The following is a 20,010-nucleotide window of genomic DNA, read 5'->3' as shown; positions in this document are numbered from 1 at the left end:
TGGCTGTAGTGTGCTAGACTTGCAGCAAACATTAGTGCTTTTTGTAATCCTGCTCTTGCCATTGATATTGTCATTTGCAGGGCTGCTTATCCCGTATTTTGCTTCTCTTTGTTGGTGTTTATAGGGCTGCCTTGCTGCTCATCGACCTTAGTACGCGATTGAGTTTGATCAAAAATCATGAGTGACTTTGTTGATCAGAGTGCCACGCTTGACAGGGACGGCGAAGACGATAGCGATGACAACACAACCAGTCGAAACAATGATCCGGACAGAAGTCCAAGTGCTAGTGGATCCAATGAGGAAGATTCCTCCGAAGAGGAAGACGATGACAACGAAGAGGAATTAGCAAAGGTGCGCAATCTGATTCTTCGGCATATTTCCCTCCGCTCGCTCTGCTAACTCTGTTGTTTTCCTAGATCCGTGAGGGTTTCATTGTCGATGATGAAGAAGACGAAAATTTATCAGATGATGAACAGGAACGTCGAAGAAAGCGTCGACGGAAACGTCATAGACATCATGCTGAGAAGGAAGGCGAAGACATAGGACATTCTCGTAACGATGACGAGTTGGATGAGGATGATCTCGATCTTGTCATGGAGAGCAGAGGTTTTACTCGCGAGGATGACGATGTAGCAGTATGTTAGAATTCAATTGTTTTTGTATTATACTAATATCTGAATTTAGCGAGCTACCAAGCGGCAAAAGCGCCAGGAAGGTCTCACAGACATGTTTTCCGATGAAGAGCGTGAAGATCAGACTGAAGCGCCCAAGCCGGCTCGTGGTTTGTTGGACGAATTTGATGGTTTTATCGAGGAAGACGAGTTTTCAGATGACGAACCTCGTGAGACAGACGATCGACATACCGGCTCTTCCGTTAAATCGGGCAGACAAGCTGCAATTTCTATTCCGGGTGTGAACGAAGAACAGCTCGGTGAATTGTTCGAAATCTTCGGTGATGGTGAAGAATATGCTTGGGCTTTGGAAGCCGAGGAGGCCGGAAATGACGATGAATATGATGAGGACGAGCCTGTTACGGAGCTAAAGGATGTTTTTGAGCCTAGTGAGCTCGAACATCTCATGCTAACCGACGAGGACAATACCATACGTGGCAGAGATGAGCCCGAGCGTTTCCAGATAATGAGAAAGGAATTTCCCAAGTACGAGCTTTCTCCGGAGGAGTTTGAACTAGAGGAAAGTTGGGTTGCTTCAGAAATTGTTTATACTAAGCATAAGTTATTGGATGCTCATCCTAATCTGGAATCTGCCTGCAAAAAGGCTATCAGGAAAGTGCTAGAACTCATCGTGAAAGATAGTCTCGAAGTTCCATTCATTTGGCATCATCGCCGCGATTATTTACTGCAACCCCGCAAACGTGATTCGACTACCTCATCCGCAAATTTTGATTCTGATCTGCTTTTGGATCAAAATGATCTCTGGCGTATTTTGCAGTTAGACATCGAATTTCATTCGACTATAGAAAAGAAACGTGGGGTTGATAAATGGGTCAAATCTCTTACTCTCAATGATGATCTTCTGATGGAGTTCCACTCTCGTGCAGTGAACTTGCATGATTATCAAGATCTTTCAGATTACATCCAATTCCGTTACGCTGCTCAACTGAAAGATATCGCAGTTACGGACCCGGATATTAGCACTGCTGATCAGGAACCAAAAAATTCTGATGATGAAGACGAATCAAATGCTCCTGTGACTTCACGGCCTGTGAGAATGAAGAGACCAAATTCTCGTTCATCTACCTTTGAACAAATTCGATCGGGCCCTTTATATCATCTTGTTCGTGCATTTGGAATTAGCTCCGAGCAATTTGGTCTCAATTTTGCAGAAGACAAGAAATTACATTTTCCCGAAGATCCGGTAGAACTACCCTTAGTAATGGCAGAGGAGTATACAAAATCGAGCTCTTCCGATCATTTTTTGTATGATGATCCGGATGCTGCTCTTACATCAGCCAAAAATATGTTTGCTGAAGAGATTTTCCATGATTTGCGAACTCGCAGCTTTTTGCGTGATCATATTATTCGAGCCCTTGTTCGTATTAATATTCATGCTACTGAACGTGGAAAAAAGGTTATAGATGAAGGTCATCAGTTCTATTATTTCAAATACTTGCGGAACTTGGAAATAGCTGATATTCTTAAGCATCCTGATATGTTTCTGGAGGTACTTCAAGCGGAATCACAAGGGTTAATTACCATAAAATTCAAGGTATTTGAATTCGAGGCATTTTTCAAGCGCGTCTTAGGAAATTTTGAATCTGACAATGCTTCTGATATCGCAACTGCGTGGAATAGCGAACGACGCAAAGTTCTGCAGATTGCTATGGATAAACTTATATTTTTACTGTGTCGTGAGATTCGTGAAGAATTACGTTCCAAATGCCAACTAGCGATAGCCCAGCAATGTCGTATTGCTCTTTTAGAACGTCTTGATCAAGCTCCCTACAAGCCTGAGGGATTCGAATTAGGGACTGTTCCGCGGATTATCACTATTTCAAATGGAATGGGTGAGCCTGGCAAAGATGCTGCAGTCGCTGTCTATGTCGACGATCAAGGGCGTGTTGTCGAGACAATTAAATTGGGAGACAGTCGAGATGACACTTTCCGAATTGCGCTTACAGAAATGGTCAAGCGACGAAAGCCAGATGTCATGGGCATGGCTGGTCTGACTGTGGCGTCTAATCGGTTACGGAAAGACGTTCTAGAGATTATCAAGCAGGAAGATATTACTATCGCCAGCGAGGATGAAACAAAATCAGAGAGATTAATTGAATTGCTTTGGATCAATGACGAGGTTGCACGTTTGTATCAAAATTCACCTCGTGCGGAGCTTGAATTCGGTGAGCTTTCCTCATTGGCTAGATACTGCATTGCGCTTGCTCGATATGTCCAGAGTCCTTTGCTGGAGTATGCGGCGATGAAGCAGGATATTGTATCTATCCAGTTTAATAGACTTCAGACGCTGGTTCCAGAGGAGCTTTTGCGTGAAATGCTCGATACTGCTTTCATTGATACCGTCGGCATGGTTGGAGTGGAAGTCAATGAGGCGCTAAAGGTGCCATATGTAGCAAACTTACTTCAATTTGTGTCAGGATTAGGACCGCGAAAAGCATCTGGCATGCTGAAAGCTATTGCCGGTAGCCCAGATGGGCATCTACAAAGCAGGTACGATCTTGTAACACGGCATATCGCGGGGAAGAATATATTTATGAATTGTGCCTCATTTTTGATTATTCCTTGGGAAGAACAAGGAACGCGGTCGTCAATGTACAGAAATGAAATGACCGATATTCTTGATTCGACACGAATCCACCCGGAAGACTATGAACTTGCAAGAAAAATGGCGGCAGATGCATTGGAATTGGATGAGGAAGATTTGATGGATCTCGAAAATCAAGGAGGAGTTGTTGCACATTTGGCAGAGGATGATCCTGAGAAACTGAATGAGCTTATTCTTGAGGAATATGCAGAAGAGCTTTTAAAGAATTTTAATCAGTGGAAGCGAGCCACATTGGAAATGATTAAGGACGAGCTGCAGCACCACTATCGCGAGAAACGGCATGAATATAAGAAACTTGACGAGTATGAAGTGTTTACGATGCTGACAGGTGAGACGCGAGACACTCTTGGAACTGGAGTGGTCGTACCAGTTAATGTTAGGAAAGTTGCCGATCGGTATTTAGTTGTTCGGCTGTCGTGTGGGATCGATGGTAATGTTTCAGTTATGGAAATGACCAGCCGGACAGATATGCCGTATCCTGCAGCTATGTTTTACTTTGGTCAGGTTGTTCGAGGAGTTGTCACAGAGATCAATTACGCGTCATTCCAGGCTGAGATTACGCTAGTTGAGGAGAAGGTTGACTATGCTGTTAAGCATCCGGTTGGAGTACGGCAGCTGCGAGATTTGATCGACCGTAATAAATGGGACGAATGGGAGGAAAACCAGGATAGATCTCAGCAGGCACAGAAGCGTAAGGAAGAGCAGCGTGCGTCGCGAGTGATTAAGCATAGACTTTTCCGGCCCTTCAACCGGAAGCAAGCAGAAGACTATTTGGCGCCTTTACAGCGAGGAGACTTGGTGATTCGGCCGTCGTCGTTAGGAATGGATCATTTGACCATAACGTGGAAGGTTGCTGAGCATGTGTATCAGCACATTGCTGTTCTTGAACTTGAGAAAGAAAATGATTATTCTCTAGGTAGGGTTCTAAAAGTTGGCGAGGAACGATATTCCGATCTTGACGAATTAATTTTTATGCATATACAAGCCATGGCACGTAAAGTGGATGAGATGATCAATTCAGAAAAATTTCAGAAAGGAACAAAGGAAGATGTGGAGAAATGGTTGACGATCTACACAGCTGCGAATCCCAGTCGTTCAAACTATGCATTTTGTTTGGATATGAAACACGCTGGATATTTTGATTTGTGTTTCAAAGCGGGAGCGTCGTCGAAAGTTGTTGTTTGGCCGGTCAAGGTGATTCCGAATGGATATCAACTGCGACGGGCAGTTTATCCCAGCGTACAAGAACTTTGTAATGGGTTCAAGTTGATGTATGCGGCGAGTATCAGAAAGAGATAATTGTAAAAAATGTATGTATCAATAATATTAACAGAATCATCAACAATTTCACAAGATAATTTCAAAAAATGTAAAGAAGGTCTACGCGGTCCACTCAACTTTCATTCCATTTTCGATCGAAACGAGTTCGAGTTCATCAGCTGCGACACCGTTCGAGTACATGATCATGGTCATATCTAGATGGTCTTGCAATGAACAAGTACCGCCGTGCCAGACAGCAGCACCATAAGTAACCGACTGACCACCTCTCGCAATGAAAGCTTTGACGGTGGATAAGTCAGGCATTCCATTGGAATCGTTTTCAACGACGATGACAAGATATGCTGGCTTTGAACCGTCCACCCCCATTGGAAAGAAGGATTGCGAAGTCATTGGATGCCGTTCAATAACCACGACGTTATAGACGCCTTTCTCGCGATCGATAGTAGCCGGAGGCACAAATCGTTGAAGCGTGAAACTGCAATGAGAGTTTTTATTTGTAGTAGATTGGTCGTAGTTGTCTACAGGGATAACCGCATCACGGTGTGAAAAGATGTTGCCAAAGGCAGTTCCTGGTGCCGGCACCGGCTTGTTGATCATCTCCTTCGAGGAAATGACATTGCCAAATTTTGCAAACGCCTCAGGAGTGAGTTCTTGTGCAATAATTGTTTTGCCTTCGTAGGCAAGAGTAGCTAAAGTCATTGTTATTAATATAAGTCTGTAGGTTACAAAGTAAGAAGACTTCAAGAATGAATGGACTACGGCAGGTGTCGCGATTTAAAAGATATCCCCCACACTTTTGATATCACTAAGATAACAAGGACAACCGATTCACGCGTTGCGCTCGGTGGTAGCCTACGGATCTCCACATCAAAGTATTTCGCCTCGTTAAAGCGGATTCATCTTGAATGGTCTCTCATGTGGAGTTGTTTTTATCCGGGGCGTCCTTCTCATATAGTTCAGGAAACTCCGCTGGGAGCGTTAGACTAGAAACTTCCTATTGGGGAAGGTGGACAACAATCCCACCTCGCCCCCACTAGTAGATTTTGCAGATTGAATTGGTTAGAAATAATACCAAAAATTAAATTAAAGTTACTCAATGGTATTTAGATGATATTGTTTCGTTTTATTAATATTTGCAGCGAAAATCGACTGGAGTTCGCGTAATATACCTTCAAACCCGCAAATTCCATCTGGATTTTAGCTGACCCCCACCAATACTTTCATTTAGCACGACCGTCCCCCACAATAAAATTGGGGGGGATAGAAAGTCAGCAGTCACGTGTCAAATTAGCTGATGAAGTCAAAATACCCTAGAAGCACGTGATAATAGGGTTAATAATGCACAGTCACGTCTGTACATTTATGTCCCAATAGGTTTTGACTGTGCGCTAGGTAGAATATTGGGTGTCGAAGGTCTATCTCTTCACACAGCGGAAGATCACCAGCATTATTCAAGAAAGCGACGGTTTTTGTTTGAAATATTTGAGTTCTACAAAAGAAATAATTCTTCAAATCAATAAGACATGTCGGAAGCTCCAAGAGGTGGTTTCGGCCGAGGACGCGGTGATCGTGGTGGACGTGGTCGCGGACGTCGTGGTGCTCGTCGAGGAGGTCGCAAGGATGAGGAGGCTGCCTGGACTCCTGTTACCAAACTTGGACGTCTTGTAAAGGCCGGCAAGATTAAAAGCATGGAAGAAATTTATTTGCATTCGTTGTCGATCAAGGAGTACCAAATTGTGGACGAGTTCCTTCCCAAGCTCAAGGACGAGGTCATGAAGGTTAAGCCAGTTCAGAAGCAGACCCGTGCCGGTCAGCGTACTAGACATAAAGCTATCGTTGTCATTGGTGATTGGGATGGTCATGTTGGACTTGGAATCAAGACTGCTAAAGAAGTCGCGACTGCTATTCGTGCCGCTATTATTATTGCCAAGTTATCCGTTATTCCGGTTCGTCGTGGATATTGGGGTGCTTCGCTTGGACAGCCCCACTCTCTTGCGGGAAAGACCACTGGAAAGTGTGGTTCCGTGTCTGTTCGTCTCATTCCTGCTCCTCGTGGTACTGGTGTCGTTGCTTCGCCTGCCGTCAAGCGTTTACTCCAGCTTGCTGGAATTGAGGATGCATACACTTCATCTTCAGGATCGACCAAGACACTTGAGAACACTCTCAAGGCTACTTTTGTTGCTATTGGAAACACCTACGGATTCCTTACCCCTAATCTGTGGAAGGAGTCCTCTTTCGAGCAGTCTCCTCTGGATGTCTATAGCGATTTGCTTTCAACCGAGAAGCCGTCGTATTAGTTTTTATGTGTAATTTATGGTTGACTTGTTTATTGGTCGTTGTTCGGAAAAGTTTTATTTTCTAAAATAAGAGCATTATTATATATATATTATTTATATTGACTTACATAGCACTGTTGCCGTGTATAACCAAATAATGAGCTGGGTGTAGTAAGAGAAGTAGCCGCAGATTTGTGGGGCAATGACGGCTGGGTCATTCGCATTAGCACAAAGGAGATCCTATCCAAGAACATTAAATACTTGAAAATTCTACGGAAATCCTCGAAGGTGAATTGCGCAAACAAGAATAAAATCAGTAGAATTAAGCACTATGGTTGCTGAACGCGCGATCCCGTCTTTATTGGACACGGATTTGTACAAGATCACGATGCAAGCCGCGGTTCTTGATCATTATCCAGATACAAGTAAGTGATAAGAAGTACGATACTATTTGAATTGCGTTCAGAACCCCTAATTTGCAGTTGTTACGTATTCACTCAAGAACCGGACGCCGGAGAAAAAACTGAATTCTTCTGCCTTTGAGTGGTTGAAAGAGCAAGTTGGTTGTAAGTTGTACCAAAGAATGTAACCGTCGCCAATGTTGACAAAGGTAGTACTTGGAACATTGACGTTTTCGGACGACGAGATCGCCTATTTGCGGTCAAATGTGAAGCAGCTTCCTGAGCGTTATTTTGTATATTTAGAGACTTTCCAGTTACATCCAGATACACAAGTTACGTTGGTATTCGACGAGACGACGCATGACTTGAAGGCAAAAATTAAAGGACTCTGGGTTGAGACGATCCTGTACGAGATCCCGTTGCTAGCGCTGGTGTCTGAAGCCTATTTCAAGTTTGTGGATACTGACTGGGATTACACGGATCAAACTGAGCGAGCAGAGACTAAGGCTTCACAGTTATTGTCGTTTGGATGTGCATTTTCTGAGTTCGGTACACGCCGCCGGCGGTCATTCAAAGCGCAAGATCTTGTGTTACATGGCCTCATGGCTGGAGAAGTTAAGTATCAGGCATCAGCAAATGCAAAGATATCGGCAGGGCTGCGAGGAACGTCGAATGTGTACTTTGCGCGTAAATTTGGGATTCCGCCGATCGGAACTGTCGCGCATGAATGGATGATGGGCATCGCCGCAGTCACTCAAGACTATCTCAATGCTAATTCGGTTGCAATGGAACAATGGCGAAAAACAATGGGCGACAATCATGTTGGCGTTGCGCTTACTGATACGTTTGGTACGGACGCGTTTTTGAAAAACTTCACGCCGAAGCTTGCGAGTATATACACTGGGGTGCGCCAAGATTCTGGTGACCCTCTCGTCTTTTTAGACCGAATTGCGAAATATTATGACAACATTGGAATTGATAAGTCGCATAAAATCATTGTATTTAGTGATTCGCTCGATGTTTTATCTTGCAAGAAGTACAAAAATGCGACCGACAAAGTTGGAATGCTGAGTTCGTTTGGTGTGGGCACCTATTTTACGAGTATGTTGACTGTCCAGTCAGAAGTTGAGTATCGACTAACTAAATCGCAATGCAGATGATTTTTACAATCTTACGCCACCGCATAAAAAATCGACACCTCTGAATATCGTTGTGAAGCTATCATCCGCAGATGGCAAGCCGGCGATTAAGATCAGCGACAACCTTGGGAAGAACACTGGTGACAAGCAAACAGTAGAACGGGTCAAGTCGATCTTGGGATATACTGAGCGTCAGTGGGCTGGAGGTGACGAAGATAAACGATGGGACGAATCAGACCATGAAACTGCTAGTGAATTGTCGAGTTGATTAAGTAATTGAACATATACGTTTGTATATTATAGGTATTGTAAGACAATGCTGCTTAGTGTATACAGATCCTGAGGTGGAATGGGATCCGTTGATATCATACTGTTTAGATCCTGAATAATTTTCATATGTCGATCATAATAGTTTGATAATAATGGGAACATTCCTCGAATTAGAAGATCGATGAATGGAACGTCATACTCTGGGGCCAACATTACCATGAGCTGCGCGAGCAAGCATGCATCTGCTTCAGATGGGGTAGTACCAAATAGATAACCGTCTTCATGGTCCTGTAATTTAAGAGTTTCCTCGATCGTTTTGAATAAACCCGCAGAGTACGCAAGCAGACGAAGCACTGCGCCAACCTCTTCGTTTGCACGTTTACCTAGCGCAGAATCTTTGACCCTATCGATGATTTCCTGAGGAACACCCGCTTGCTGAGGACTTTGCTCTGCGAGCATCGCCCGTGGTTTTCCGGATAATGGAATGCCAATAAAAAAAAATTTGAACTCGTTTTCAGCACGTCGATCAGCAGTAGCGGCTTCGATGTCGTAGATATGGCTCATGCTGTATTTGGCCTCTGAGAACAAGTTCATGGATGCAATGTACGAGGCTGGGGTAGGAACAAGTTTAACAAGTGCCGGTCGGAACCAAGTTCGATTATGCAGAATGTGCACGCGCTCAATATATAAGCTTATTGGTGTGAACTTCTGTGGGATGTACACTTGTAGAGCTATGCTTCGCGGATCTGCAATTGAGCTGGTAATTCCTTGAGTTTTGAGATACCGCAAGACATCTGCGAGTCCTGATGCTACTAGCTCATTTTCCTTTCTCAGCGCAGGTAATGCTCCTATTTTCGTTAGCAATGGAAGCCTGGTGATACATATGTAAGTGCTTTCTCACCAGTAGCCGAGATCAGCGGATTAGATGACGGAACAACGACTACTTGCTCGTTCGATACATTACAAAAATGTAAATAAATGATCACCGCTAAGCAATCAGCGTCAAATGATGCTAGAGGAGATATCGTGCCCCAAACATGGAGTTTGTAAGTCATTTTGATCGAACTCGTGGGGAAAATCGATACTTAGGAGAAACATTTATTGGTACGAATGTGCTGGGACGATGTCTGTCGACACTTTCAAGTATCAGTTCTACGTAAATAATTAATACACTTCCAATTTATATATTATGCTCTAAAAGATATATTTCAAAATGCATATCACAGTCTTAGGTTCTCTAAACTACGACATGGTTATGTTTACACCGCGAATTCCTCTTGGCGGAGAAACTATTCACGCCGACATGTTCGCAACACATCGTGGAGGAAAAGGCTCGAACCAGGCACTTGCAATTCGACGTCTGAGTAGGCCGGAAGTACAAGTTCGAATGGTCGGTCGCGTTGGAACTGATGCGTTTGGAAAGGAACTCAAGTCTGGGCTTGAAGCCGAAGGGATTGACGTGAGCATGATAGTCGAAGTAGATGGTAGCTCGGGGGTAGCTGTGATATTGGTATGATGTGCAGTTGTGAGATATAGGATTCTAAACAACTGCTAAGAATCCAGAAGTGCTATTGTAATTATTAGTCCCATGGTTCTAATACAATAGGTCGAAAGAGACGGGCAGAACCGGATATTAGTTAGCGCCGGTGCAAACAATACGGTGAAGCCGACAGATATTGACATCTCATTGCTGCAGGTCGGCGAGAACCTTACTGACTTTCTTGTTTTGCAGAATGAGCTTCCCTTGGACGTTGTTGCTAAAGCTATCCAGCTTGCCAGCAGGAACAAAGTTAATGTTGTGTATAATCCTTCACCCATGAGTTTTACGATCTCTTCCTGGGCCAAGTCCGTACTATCACAGGTAAATTATCTGATTGTGAATGAATCTGAAGCACAACAACTCTGTGGAACTGAGTATCAGGATCTCTTCAAGGAGGTTCATCTTGATGGTCTCTGCGAATCCCTTCAGCCGGCTATTGCCTCTATCCACACTTCCTTCGCTCTCTACGGCACAGTCGTCATCACTTTTGGAAGTCTCGGCGTCATCTACTCCACGTTCGGTAATCCACTTGTGCACTGTCCTGCTTTTAAGGCGAGTAAAGTAGTGGATACAACAGGCGCTGGAGATTCGTTTCTGGGTGGATTTCTTGGGGCTATCGCGGATGGAAAACTAGTATCGGAAGCGGTTAAATATGGTTCTGCTGCGGGAAGCATAGCTGTAACGCGAGAAGGAGCTGCAGATGGGATTCCATTTTTGCCTGAGATCATTGATTTGCTTTAATTTTGACCAATGAGTAAAACTCAGATCGAAAGTCAAGTAGATATGCATTACATAATCTTAAGCGACGCATTACATAACATTGGGATTTAGTGCATGTCCATATCGTTGTCTGCTTGTAATCCAGTAGATTTCACGTCCAATTTCCGACACAGATATTTCGTAAATTAGCTCAAGATTTATAAATTCATTTAGTCTATTTAGCACAGTCTAATTGAAGTGCAAATGGCGTCTAAAACGCGGCCGCCAAATTTTAATCCCGGACAGCGGCAGATGTATTCGACGTCGAAAGCAGCAGGATCTCGACAACTGCATTCGGCAACAGCTGTAGGGACAACTACAGTACAAGGGACAGGAACAGCAGTGGCAGCAAGTACTTCCAGTTCGGCGAAGAGTTCGCACCGAAATTCGACACATGTGAACCAATATGGTTCACCAGGACCTGTGACCGGCACCGCCAGCACGGCGACGAGCGCTGCTTTGAATTCTACGCCTGCTAATTCAACAAGAAAGATGAGCTTGAATAGTATGAGAAATGCACATACATCGACGACCGTTCCTGTGAAAGTGAAGGAAGAAGATGCGTTATTCACGGCGTCGGGGCGGCGCCAGAGGTTGACTGAGCATAAGTTCGGTATGTATTTGAGGGCTATTTACTGGCAAGCGAAGTCTAATCAATTAGCGGAATCAACCGAAGAGATTTTGGATAAATATAAAGACTCACCGCCAAGTATGGAGTTTCATATCCATCCCACGCATTATCGGTTTGGCAATCAGGTATGGCTGTGTTATGGATGGATAGGAGAGCGCATTACTTATTGTCTAGGATGCGATCATTCCGAAAAACAGTCCGTTAATAAAGGTAAGGAACAAATTTTACAAAATAAAGAGGCCATGGTAATGCTAACTAAACAGAGCTTTCTGGACATGATGGATCTAGAACAAATACCTCCTGCCGCAGTAGAGATCTTTCGGCAGTCGGGAATACGATATTTTGAAGGTATTTTCTGTTTTGTCAAATTTGTCAAAGATTAAAGTTAATAGTCAGGATGTATTATCATGCAAGTTTATGATCATCGAGAGCAGGAAGTTTCTGAACTAGAGCCGAGTGGGTTCTCCTCAGATACGAAGAGTGTAGTCAAGTCAAGTACAGACTCTAAGAATGAATTACCGCTGGTCACTACGGCAAAAGAACCAAAGATATACAGGGTTTTGCTCCGGCCGACTTCGTTGTCAATGTGGTATGATCTAACGATGTTTGCAGAGCTATTAGGGTCGAGTCGAGTCAGTGACAATTTCTGTCTTGCTCTAGAGTCGGAACTACTAAAGTTGACCGTGCCAAAGCTGAATCTATCTGTTTCAGGGGAATCCAAGGCACATGTCCACAACCCCGGTAATCAATTCAAACACCATATCAATGACGATGGGCTGCAACTCGAGATCCCAGCTCTGTTGAAACAGTCGGTCGACCCTAGTATAGGCAAACGTGACAACTTTGACCGTCTGCATGCACCGAATCCAGCTTCGATGGCTAAACGTCGGCGTCCATTACACGAAGATCTGCATCACCAGACCTCCGAGTACGAGGAAATGATGCTGATCATGGATGATTCGCCAGAGTCCGGGTCCGGTCAATTTCTCCGACTTGGATTCGTCGAACAGTGGAGACGTAAACGTGAGCGTGAACAGCATCAGAAAAACGTTCAAGCTGTTCAGGCTGCTCAAGCTGCCCATGCTTCTCAAGCTCAATCTGCGCAAAGTGCCTTAGCCAGTGGGAATCAACAGCGGTTTGATTCCCATCGAAGATGAAAAAATTTTCTTGGATATGTATATTACAATAATTATTATCATCATTATTAAAATAGAGTAAATCAATTCAACTCCGATCAAATAGATCATCATCGTCGTCGTCGATCCCTTCCCCGTCGCTTGCTTCTAAGTCGCTTTCATTTACTTCAGCGTCAAAATCGTCGTCGTCTGAATCATCGTCGTCCGAAACACCGTCTTCAAACTCATCCTCATCCGAGTCGAACAAATTGTCTTCTGAGTAGCCCCGTAAAATTTCATTTTTAGATTGTGCTGGCAATGTTAATATTGCTCGGACATCATTGGAGAGAGTAAACTTACTTCCTTTGGCAACAATATACCTGCCTTCGACAGTACAACCAGTCAACCTCGCACGATCCTCAATCATAACTCCATTTGCTATGACGCAGTTGTCCAGAATGACATTATTTCCCAAAACGACGCCGTCCATGATCACACATCCCGAGATTCTACACTCGCGGCCAAACTTACAGTCCGAGCCGATGATACTACGCTTTACATTTGTTTTCTCATCCATTTCAGTGCCGATTCCAACGAGCGAGTCGCGGCCAATTCCGGCGCCTCGAGATGTCGCGGACGCCGGTGGTACTGTATAAGGTGCTTGTTTCAACATGATTCGGTTCGCTTCGAAATATGCAGTGAGAGAATCGCAACGTATGAATAAATGCTCCTTTGGCACTGGATAGAACCCTACTGCATTCTGGTCGCGGCTAGAGCCGTGCTTCCATGACTGTCGCGCAATATCACGAACAACCGTGCCCCAAGGTTTTTTCCACACTGATAAATCATAGGAAGACTGTGTCAGACTGTCCGCCACTGCTGAATCGGTGCCTGAACTTGACGATGAAATAGATGATCCTTCTAAGGTAAGATCCAATTCCAGAACACGTCGTGAAAACAGATATATAAAAGATTCCAAAAATGTCGTTGTGATAATTGTCTGCGGATGTTCCCACAAGAGCGTCATGCGAATCCTCAGCTCATCATTTTCTTTCGGTCGCGAGAACGTATCGAGAAGTTCAGGATGAGGGCGAGACAGCGGTGAGTGCAATGTCAAGTTCGGCTTGAAGCTCTTGTTATCGATCGCATCGATCGTGTTTTTGTAAAATACTGCTGTACCGATCGTATTAACAGGCTGGTTCCGGTGGATATCGATGACCGTTTGTGGGGGAACATCCGTGATGAAATCGCAAGGAACTACAATTAAGTCATGCTTGTTATATTAGATCTCGAGATTAGACAATGTCTCACTGCCAACGCAAATCTCACCTTTATTTTATCTTTCAAACTTCTCACAATAAATCCGGTTTCGCCCTCCATTGCCACGACCTCGACTCTCATGGGGCTCTTTTGCGTAGAATTATATGCCAACTTGATGTATTGCGAAACGGCTTGTTCTGCACTCGGATGAGCAACTACTATCGCTGCTATACTTTTGTTAGTTCAATATTATTCATAATTGGAGTCTATTCTTCGCTCACATGAGATTCCACCGCGCTGGCACCATTCAAGTGGATAGTATAGCATTGGTTTGTTAGCTATTGGAAGCAAGGCTTTTGGCAATGGAGAAACCAGTGGTTCGAGGCCTCTCCCTGGTCCACAAAGAATAATTGCTTGAAATTCCATTTTTACCAGTTATATTTGAATATTTATAATAAACAAATGATTTAAATTGATATAGAATCCCAACAAGGTATAAATATTTATTTAGAAAATTGAAGATTCTGATTTTTGAGTCTGGAGCGAGTTCAGCATTAGTCCCAACAGGAGACTCTGTATCTCGACTCATAAATTGAATAATACCATCTTTGCTAAGAGCAAGATTATTCATATGGAAAATAGTGCAAAAAGTATTGCACGAATTATACTGTATCCCAAATTACACAAATTCGTTACAAGTTTTTACGCACTATCATCCTGATCTTGCTCCTGTTCCAGACGGTCCTGCAGTTCCATAGGACTAGTCGCCGCCGATGAATGTCCTTCCTGTAGATCATCTTCAAGTTTGATTGTATCTTCCTTATCTTCTTCAAGCTTGATTATATCTTCCTTGTCCTCTTCTAAATCATCGATTGGCAAGATTGTAGCCACCGCTCGACTTAATACGTGGCTTACTCGACTCCGCAAAGGCTCATACGAACAAGTAACCTGCATAGTTTGAAAACTCACTGTGGCCGTATACTCATCTATCCGAATAAACACTCCTTCCTCCGGATTCTCCATCGGCTCGAGTGCCGAACCAAACTGTGCATCTAAAAATACGAGTACACGCTCTACTTTATCCAATCTGCTCATGTGATTGCCACAATGCGACGGTTTGGATGAAACTGATCAGTTAGCTACATGATGCAGGGGAAAGATTGAAAGACTCACTTTTAACAGACATTGGCGATGAGTCAACAGATAGCAAAATTGCCAAAACCGAGTCGGCAATCGCATCATTTACTATGTTCCCTTCCCATTCTACAGTCACTTGTCCCGTTATAGGATGACTTGAGTTGGTACCACACCAAACTGTGACCGAACTGTCCATGACAGAAAGCCCAATGCCATCTGAATCACCTGCCATTTGTACGTCCCGCACCAGGCCAAACATTTGCTCTAGATGAAATCGGATCAGATCCGGCGGAGAGTCGACTGAGATCGATTGTCGCTGCACAAGACTAGTCGAAAACAGACCAGAAAACTCTTCTAAGTCGTTCGATGCAAGTAGACTCATCTCAAAATTCTTTTGAACTAATATTCCTGAAATCAATTGTCCTGGAACCGGTGGCTTCGTTGCCAATGATCCCATCACTTTTGCCACTTTAACACCCTGAAATACAAGGCTGACTTCCTCGGAGTTCCGCGGGTTAAACACTCTCACTTCATTCGCAGTTCCTCTCACATCCTTATATTTACTTATCAGCGCAGACTTCAGTCGTGCCATATTAGTCTGCTCTCCATGAACAAGGATGATATTCGGCGCGTTTACAAGTCCGATAAACTCAGAATTCTGTTTGTAATCCACATGCGCAGCAAATGATATTTCCTCCACAAACAATCTTCGAGGAACCTTAATACCACCACCGGTGATAGATGGGAACTCGGAGGGCTCGTTAATGATCTGCTTAGCAAGCGTGCCTTCGACCGAATAACCAGTCATGATCAAACTATTCTTTGCATCTGGGGCCCATCGTTCTAGTAATTCGCGAGAAACGCCGTTCTGTAGCATTCCTGGACTTGCTACCATAACACAGGGCCCTAAATCGTCAAATCTGTCGAGATTTTTTAAACTTCGAATATGTTTAAACAAGAACGGATTGGTCCTGTCGTCGCGAAACTTCCGCCTAATGTGACTATTCATCATGTTGATATAAGTTTGATAGACGGCTAGGCACTTTCGAGCTAAAGAGGAAGCATAAAAAACAGGAATGCTTTCTAACTCTGGGTGATTTTGCCAGTATTCGTCCAGAACTAGGAGCAGCTCCTGCGCATTCCCCAGCGAGAATACAGGCATCAAGCATCGTCCGCCATTGAGAATAGTTTTTGTGATGAGATTGAGCAGACGAGCCTCCTTTTCTGGCCGCGGTTGATGTGTGCTGGTTCCATATGTCGACTCGGTGACGAGGATGTCAGGTCGTTCGGATGGAACCTCGGCTCGATTGAGATGTCGATCTTGTTCGCGAGAGTAATCGCCGGTGAACAGAATTTTGGTTCCAGCAATCTCAATTAGGTACATGGCAGCACCTAATACATGGCCTGCATGATATGCAGTGAATTTAACGCCATCAACCTCAGTGGTTGAGTGATAATCAATGGCTTCAATGCACTCATATGAAGAACTCAAGTCGGCATCGGAATACAATGCGGCAGAGTCATTTGCCGAAATAGCGCTCACTCTGACATAATCACTCAGTAACCATCGATAGATGGCCTTTGTAGGATGTGTCATGAACACGCGACCTTTGAATTCGGTATGGGTCATGACATAGGGAAGCGACGCTGCGTGATCCAAATGGAAGCTGGCAAAGTTAGAATTTCACTGACTGATCATAGAAAACAGAACTTACTGGCTGATGAGTAGAACATCGATTGTGGACAGGTCATAGTCGTCGTAGAACGGCAAGGCTGCCATTCCATTCATTGCTGGATGTACGCCTGCATCCAGCTACTTTGTTAGTTCATTCAGATACAAGTCCGTATATTATAGCCTAGATTGTCGACATACCATGACAGTCTTATCTTTATATTTAAGAATGTGACAACTGCGACCAACCTCATTGCCTCCGCCGAGAGCAATAAACTTCAGTTGGTCGGAAGGGTCGATCTGATTATTATTAGTATTGATCGAATATTGAGCTGTGAGGCTATTACCGAGTCTTCGTTGAGAATTTGGATATTTCCATTCATATCGGCAGAAAATACAAGCGCATTCTGAAAAATCAGAATTGCTGAGTATATTTTATTAAATACGTATGTTGAATTTCATATAATGTCAAATTCCCTTTTTTGGTCATAGCAGATTCAAATGACTATACAATCCCCTCAGCTTACGGATCGACAAATTTATATTCATATAATTAATTATCTCCTCTTCAAAGTCTTAAACGTTGTTAAGCAAGCCAGATAATACGACAAAATCGGACAAAAAAGTCTATAACACATTTCAATATTATGGCAGACGCAGAAGCAACGCCAACTACTACAGTGGTCGATGAAAAAGCTGGCCTAACTGAGTCGGTTGAGACGCCTGCACAAGCAGTACAAGCTTCAACAGAGTCTGAATCTGCAGATCCAGAGAAAGTCGTGTCGGTGTTTGACGATGCCTCGCATTTCACCGTGAAACATCCATTGCGACACAAGTGGACGTGAGTACAGCTGCCAAATAGGACAGAACCCAGCGGTCTTGCGACGACGCTAACATCTCTAGGTTATGGTACACCAAGCCAGCGTCAGCTGGAAGGGTAATTCGAAGATGCTCAGAATCAACTTAATTAACTAATTACTAACAAATGTCATAGTCTGCAAACTGGTCCGACCAGCTCAAAGAGATCATTTCCTTCGACTCGGTCGAAGAGTTCTGGGGCGTCTACAATAATATCCCAAAAGCATCTGAGCTGCCCTTGAGATCGGACTACCATTTATTTAGAACAGGCGTCCGTCCCGAGTGGGAAGACGAGCAGAATTCCAAGGGTGGAAAATGGGCTTATCAATGCCAGGACAAGCAATCTGTTGATATCGACAAGCTCTGGCTCAACACTCTTCTTGGAACAGTCGGCGAGACCATTGATGGCAACGGCAAAGATCAAGTCATGGGGATCGTCGCTACTATCCGAAAAGCCCACTACCGTATTTCCGTCTGGATTGGCTCGTTCACGGATGAGACTGTTGTTCGTAATATTGGCCTTCAGTTCAAGAAATGTCTTGAGCTGTCAGACAAGGAATACGTCGACTTCGCTTCTCATACCGATGCCGCGAGCTCAGGAAGTTCTCGTGCTCGTTCTCGTTTGCAGGTTTAGTCTGTTCGATGGGATTGGTGTGTTGTTTTTATATTGTTATGTAATATTGATTTCTCCAACAGATCACTGTTGATCCGCGGCGAGAGCCGATGATGCTCACTCCTACAAGATACAGCTGTATAAACTATACTGTAAAATAATATATAGCTACTTTAAATATTTCAAATTCGCGGTAAATGGGCATTATCATTCACAACTGCGTGCATCAGATTGTGTGCAATGGCCTTACTAGGGGGCACTTTGATAGGACACTTGTCCGTGTCAGCCGGACTGATGTCGAGTAAATCGCTCTTTTGTTCCGCAATCTGCAACGCTGTGCGGACAACGTCGAAAGGAAACCATTGCGCATCACCTAATTCTGGATCATGCTCTAAATGAATTTTCTCGCCGTCGCCAGGGAGTGCTTCTGCAATCGCGCCAAGCATCAAACTCGAGGGATACGGCCATGGCTGGCTCGCATAAATGACCACTTTTCCAAGTTTAACACCGCTTTCTTCCCAGACTTCTCGTCGCACAGCCTCCTCAATACTCTCTCCAGGCTCCAAAAAGCCTGCTAAGCAAGAGTAAAAACCGTTGGGAAAACGCTTGTTCCTTCCCAGCAATAATCGATCTCCGGTTGAGTTTACAACCGCAACGATGATCGTAGGGTCGGTTCTCGGAAATGAAATATTGGTAACAACTCCACGAGACGGGCAAGATGGTTTATCTTTGCCGGAATCTGTAGGGGGACAAACTCGTTTCGCACCAGCATTAACACTCATAGTCTTTGCACCGCAGCCCGCACAAAACGGATTACGCAAATTCCAATCCATGTAGGACCTGGCCATAGCATAGATAGCGGATTCATTGTAATTCAACACATAATTCGTTCGAATAGAAACAAATTCAGCGCCGGCATCTGTAATAGACGTCGCTAGCTGCGCAAGTGCTTTGTCATAAGCCGAGGAAGTAGCCGAAGGTTGAAGCGGAGAAACGTCGAGGGCAAAGTATGGAACGCCGGAGTACTTTTCATGTTTGATACCCTCTGCCGACTCATCGAGCCCGAGGAAAACAAGCAGAGGATAGACCTTGGTAGAGTCCCATTCTGCCAAAACCTCCTTCTCGGACTTTGCAAACGGATTACCAATTGTGGTCTTGACATCACTGTAAGAAAGATACTTCAACGCACCGGACGATGGTGTCACAGCAGGATCAAAGTTTCTCATTGCAATGAATCGAGTGGCCGAATTTGTCAACGCATCCGACAGAAATTTGTAATCGTCTCGGAGGAATGAGACTCGATTGAGCGGGGATCCTGTCTTACAGTGAGTAAGATGAACGGTATCGACTACTTAGGACCGTGCGACACATCACAAACCTGAGAAATAAGTTCTGAGCGAGTCACCATATCGTTTAGTGAGCGGAGTAGCCATCTTCTTCTTTTTTTTTCGTAGCTGTAAGAGTGCTTTAGTGTATAATTGTGCTCGTGCAAGATATCTGGCCTCTGTCGCTCGGCTGTACGGATGTGACCTGATAAAAACAGCCAGCAGCGCTCAAACAAAAATATTAAACAATAGTAAAATCCAGACACACTAAAGACACAAATTAAGCAGTGTAATCTGGTAATTAGTGCCCTTTATAATGTTTATTGAATGGATACTAGCTATCTATATTCTAACAAGAGTGCAATCTTGTGTCATGTGATGTCATGTGATATCACGTGCATATGGATTTTGAATATCTTGGATATACCTAGAAAGC

The 20,010-nt window shown here is 44.0% G+C and overlaps 11 protein-coding genes across 11 annotated transcripts; 6 read left to right on the top strand and 5 right to left on the bottom strand.

Moving 5' to 3' along the window:
* Positions 1-177: 177 nt before the first annotated feature.
* V1516DRAFT_685246 (SH2 domain-containing protein) lies at positions 178-4,596 on the top strand (the record flags this gene model as incomplete). Its single annotated transcript, XM_066923603.1, has 3 exons — positions 178-351; positions 417-635; positions 685-4,596. 3 exons carry the CDS (start codon positions 178-180, stop codon positions 4,594-4,596), a joined length of 4,305 nt encoding a protein of 1,434 aa, XP_066778460.1.
* An 11-nt stretch (positions 4,597-4,607) lies between these two features.
* V1516DRAFT_674072 (ureidoglycolate hydrolase) lies at positions 4,608-5,512 on the bottom strand. The gene has a single exon (XM_066922028.1). It carries the CDS (start codon positions 5,275-5,277, stop codon positions 4,678-4,680), a length of 600 nt encoding a protein of 199 aa, XP_066778459.1. The 5' UTR covers positions 5,278-5,512; the 3' UTR covers positions 4,608-4,677.
* A 494-nt stretch (positions 5,513-6,006) lies between these two features.
* V1516DRAFT_674068 (40S ribosomal protein uS5) lies at positions 6,007-6,990 on the top strand. Its single transcript, XM_066922027.1, has one exon. The coding sequence runs from the start codon at positions 6,102-6,104 to the stop codon at positions 6,873-6,875; it is 774 nt and encodes a 257-aa protein (XP_066778458.1). The 5' UTR covers positions 6,007-6,101; the 3' UTR covers positions 6,876-6,990.
* Positions 6,991-8,950, top strand: V1516DRAFT_674067 (Quinolinate phosphoribosyl transferase). The gene is made up of 4 exons (XM_066922026.1): positions 6,991-7,279; positions 7,337-7,420; positions 7,469-8,356; positions 8,412-8,950. Exons 1-4 carry the CDS (start codon positions 7,186-7,188, stop codon positions 8,660-8,662), a joined length of 1,317 nt encoding a protein of 438 aa, XP_066778457.1. The 5' UTR covers positions 6,991-7,185; the 3' UTR covers positions 8,663-8,950.
* On the bottom strand, positions 8,587-9,743 carry V1516DRAFT_674064 (outer mitochondrial membrane transport complex protein-domain-containing protein). The gene is made up of 2 exons (XM_066922025.1): positions 9,566-9,743; positions 8,587-9,512 (listed from the first exon to the last, which is right to left on the bottom strand). The coding sequence occupies exons 1-2, from the start codon at positions 9,717-9,719 to the stop codon at positions 8,692-8,694; spliced, it is 975 nt and encodes a 324-aa protein (XP_066778456.1). The 5' UTR covers positions 9,720-9,743; the 3' UTR covers positions 8,587-8,691.
* A 54-nt stretch (positions 9,744-9,797) lies between these two features.
* On the top strand, positions 9,798-11,046 carry V1516DRAFT_674060 (Ribokinase-like protein). Its single transcript, XM_066922024.1, has 2 exons — positions 9,798-10,174; positions 10,271-11,046. Exons 1-2 carry the CDS (start codon positions 9,878-9,880, stop codon positions 10,943-10,945), a joined length of 972 nt encoding a protein of 323 aa, XP_066778455.1. The 5' UTR covers positions 9,798-9,877; the 3' UTR covers positions 10,946-11,046.
* Positions 11,047-12,809, top strand: V1516DRAFT_674056 (Spt20 family-domain-containing protein). The gene is made up of 5 exons (XM_066922023.1): positions 11,047-11,576; positions 11,625-11,719; positions 11,769-11,804; positions 11,858-11,942; positions 11,991-12,809. The coding sequence occupies exons 1-5, from the start codon at positions 11,168-11,170 to the stop codon at positions 12,749-12,751; spliced, it is 1,386 nt and encodes a 461-aa protein (XP_066778454.1). The 5' UTR covers positions 11,047-11,167; the 3' UTR covers positions 12,752-12,809.
* Positions 12,756-14,460, bottom strand: V1516DRAFT_650224 (nucleotide-diphospho-sugar transferase). The gene is made up of 4 exons (XM_066920244.1): positions 14,251-14,460; positions 14,039-14,196; positions 13,070-13,982; positions 12,756-13,021 (listed from the first exon to the last, which is right to left on the bottom strand). Exons 1-4 carry the CDS (start codon positions 14,393-14,395, stop codon positions 12,819-12,821), a joined length of 1,419 nt encoding a protein of 472 aa, XP_066778453.1. The 5' UTR covers positions 14,396-14,460; the 3' UTR covers positions 12,756-12,818.
* On the bottom strand, positions 14,461-17,222 carry V1516DRAFT_674050 (beta-lactamase-like protein). The gene is made up of 5 exons (XM_066922022.1): positions 17,126-17,222; positions 16,980-17,078; positions 16,822-16,919; positions 15,143-16,773; positions 14,461-15,096 (listed from the first exon to the last, which is right to left on the bottom strand). Exons 1-5 carry the CDS (start codon positions 17,159-17,161, stop codon positions 14,672-14,674), a joined length of 2,289 nt encoding a protein of 762 aa, XP_066778452.1. The 5' UTR covers positions 17,162-17,222; the 3' UTR covers positions 14,461-14,671.
* A 136-nt stretch (positions 17,223-17,358) lies between these two features.
* V1516DRAFT_674046 (translation initiation factor eIF 4e-like domain-containing protein) lies at positions 17,359-18,436 on the top strand. Its single transcript, XM_066922021.1, has 3 exons — positions 17,359-17,619; positions 17,682-17,715; positions 17,773-18,436. The coding sequence occupies exons 1-3, from the start codon at positions 17,426-17,428 to the stop codon at positions 18,268-18,270; spliced, it is 726 nt and encodes a 241-aa protein (XP_066778451.1). The 5' UTR covers positions 17,359-17,425; the 3' UTR covers positions 18,271-18,436.
* V1516DRAFT_650213 (NUDIX hydrolase domain-like protein) lies at positions 18,306-19,884 on the bottom strand. The gene is made up of 2 exons (XM_066920243.1): positions 19,628-19,884; positions 18,306-19,564 (listed from the first exon to the last, which is right to left on the bottom strand). Exons 1-2 carry the CDS (start codon positions 19,680-19,682, stop codon positions 18,432-18,434), a joined length of 1,188 nt encoding a protein of 395 aa, XP_066778450.1. The 5' UTR covers positions 19,683-19,884; the 3' UTR covers positions 18,306-18,431.
* Between the last annotated feature and the right edge of the window lie 126 nt (positions 19,885-20,010).

This window comes from Lipomyces oligophaga (assembly GCF_038497815.1).
Source record: "Lipomyces oligophaga strain CBS 7107 unplaced genomic scaffold V1516scaffold_3, whole genome shotgun sequence".
Classification (NCBI taxonomy): Eukaryota; Fungi; Ascomycota; class Lipomycetes; order Lipomycetales; family Lipomycetaceae; genus Lipomyces; species [Lipomyces] oligophaga.
The sequence above is the reverse complement of the archived record's forward strand: the minus strand, read 5'-3'. Positions and strand labels throughout refer to the sequence as shown.

What these genes read in the sequence shown, in the direction of transcription:
- V1516DRAFT_674072 (XM_066922028.1), bottom strand. Translation starts at nt 5,277, where the DNA reads ATGACTTTAGCTACTCTTGCCTACGAAGGCAAAACAATTATTGCACAA.
- V1516DRAFT_674068 (XM_066922027.1), top strand. Translation starts at nt 6,102, where the DNA reads ATGTCGGAAGCTCCAAGAGGTGGTTTCGGCCGAGGACGCGGTGATCGT.
- V1516DRAFT_674067 (XM_066922026.1), top strand. Translation starts at nt 7,186, where the DNA reads ATGGTTGCTGAACGCGCGATCCCGTCTTTATTGGACACGGATTTGTAC. An exon ending in TGATCATTATCCAGATACAA is followed by an intron (nt 7,280 to 7,336) that starts GTAAGTGATAAG and finishes CCTAATTTGCAG; the next exon opens with TTGTTACGTATTCACTCAAG. An exon ending in TGTGGGCACCTATTTTACGA is followed by an intron (nt 8,357 to 8,411) that starts GTATGTTGACTG and finishes ATCGCAATGCAG; the next exon opens with ATGATTTTTACAATCTTACG.
- V1516DRAFT_674064 (XM_066922025.1), bottom strand. Translation starts at nt 9,719, where the DNA reads ATGACTTACAAACTCCATGTTTGGGGCACGATATCTCCTCTAGCATCA. An exon ending in TCCGCTGATCTCGGCTACTG is followed by an intron (nt 9,513 to 9,565) that starts GTGAGAAAGCAC and finishes TAACGAAAATAG; the next exon opens with GAGCATTACCTGCGCTGAGA.
- V1516DRAFT_674060 (XM_066922024.1), top strand. Translation starts at nt 9,878, where the DNA reads ATGCATATCACAGTCTTAGGTTCTCTAAACTACGACATGGTTATGTTT. An exon ending in CGGGGGTAGCTGTGATATTG is followed by an intron (nt 10,175 to 10,270) that starts GTATGATGTGCA and finishes CTAATACAATAG; the next exon opens with GTCGAAAGAGACGGGCAGAA.
- V1516DRAFT_674056 (XM_066922023.1), top strand. Translation starts at nt 11,168, where the DNA reads ATGGCGTCTAAAACGCGGCCGCCAAATTTTAATCCCGGACAGCGGCAG. An exon ending in ATTATCGGTTTGGCAATCAG is followed by an intron (nt 11,720 to 11,768) that starts GTATGGCTGTGT and finishes CTTATTGTCTAG; the next exon opens with GATGCGATCATTCCGAAAAA. An exon ending in AAAACAGTCCGTTAATAAAG is followed by an intron (nt 11,805 to 11,857) that starts GTAAGGAACAAA and finishes CTAACTAAACAG; the next exon opens with AGCTTTCTGGACATGATGGA.
- V1516DRAFT_650224 (XM_066920244.1), bottom strand. Translation starts at nt 14,395, where the DNA reads ATGGAATTTCAAGCAATTATTCTTTGTGGACCAGGGAGAGGCCTCGAA. An exon ending in CCAGCGCGGTGGAATCTCAT is followed by an intron (nt 14,197 to 14,250) that starts GTGAGCGAAGAA and finishes ACAAAAGTATAG; the next exon opens with CAGCGATAGTAGTTGCTCAT. An exon ending in GTTTGAAAGATAAAATAAAG is followed by an intron (nt 13,983 to 14,038) that starts GTGAGATTTGCG and finishes TAATATAACAAG; the next exon opens with CATGACTTAATTGTAGTTCC.
- V1516DRAFT_674050 (XM_066922022.1), bottom strand. Translation starts at nt 17,161, where the DNA reads ATGAATGGAAATATCCAAATTCTCAACGAAGACTCG. An exon ending in AAATTCTCAACGAAGACTCG is followed by an intron (nt 17,079 to 17,125) that starts GTAATAGCCTCA and finishes AATAATAATCAG; the next exon opens with ATCGACCCTTCCGACCAACT. An exon ending in ATCGCCAATGTCTGTTAAAA is followed by an intron (nt 15,097 to 15,142) that starts GTGAGTCTTTCA and finishes CTAACTGATCAG; the next exon opens with TTTCATCCAAACCGTCGCAT.
- V1516DRAFT_674046 (XM_066922021.1), top strand. Translation starts at nt 17,426, where the DNA reads ATGGCAGACGCAGAAGCAACGCCAACTACTACAGTGGTCGATGAAAAA. An exon ending in CCATTGCGACACAAGTGGAC is followed by an intron (nt 17,620 to 17,681) that starts GTGAGTACAGCT and finishes TAACATCTCTAG; the next exon opens with GTTATGGTACACCAAGCCAG. An exon ending in AGCCAGCGTCAGCTGGAAGG is followed by an intron (nt 17,716 to 17,772) that starts GTAATTCGAAGA and finishes CAAATGTCATAG; the next exon opens with TCTGCAAACTGGTCCGACCA.
- V1516DRAFT_650213 (XM_066920243.1), bottom strand. Translation starts at nt 19,682, where the DNA reads ATGGCTACTCCGCTCACTAAACGATATGGTGACTCGCTCAGAACTTAT. An exon ending in GCTCAGAACTTATTTCTCAG is followed by an intron (nt 19,565 to 19,627) that starts GTTTGTGATGTG and finishes ACTGTAAGACAG; the next exon opens with GATCCCCGCTCAATCGAGTC.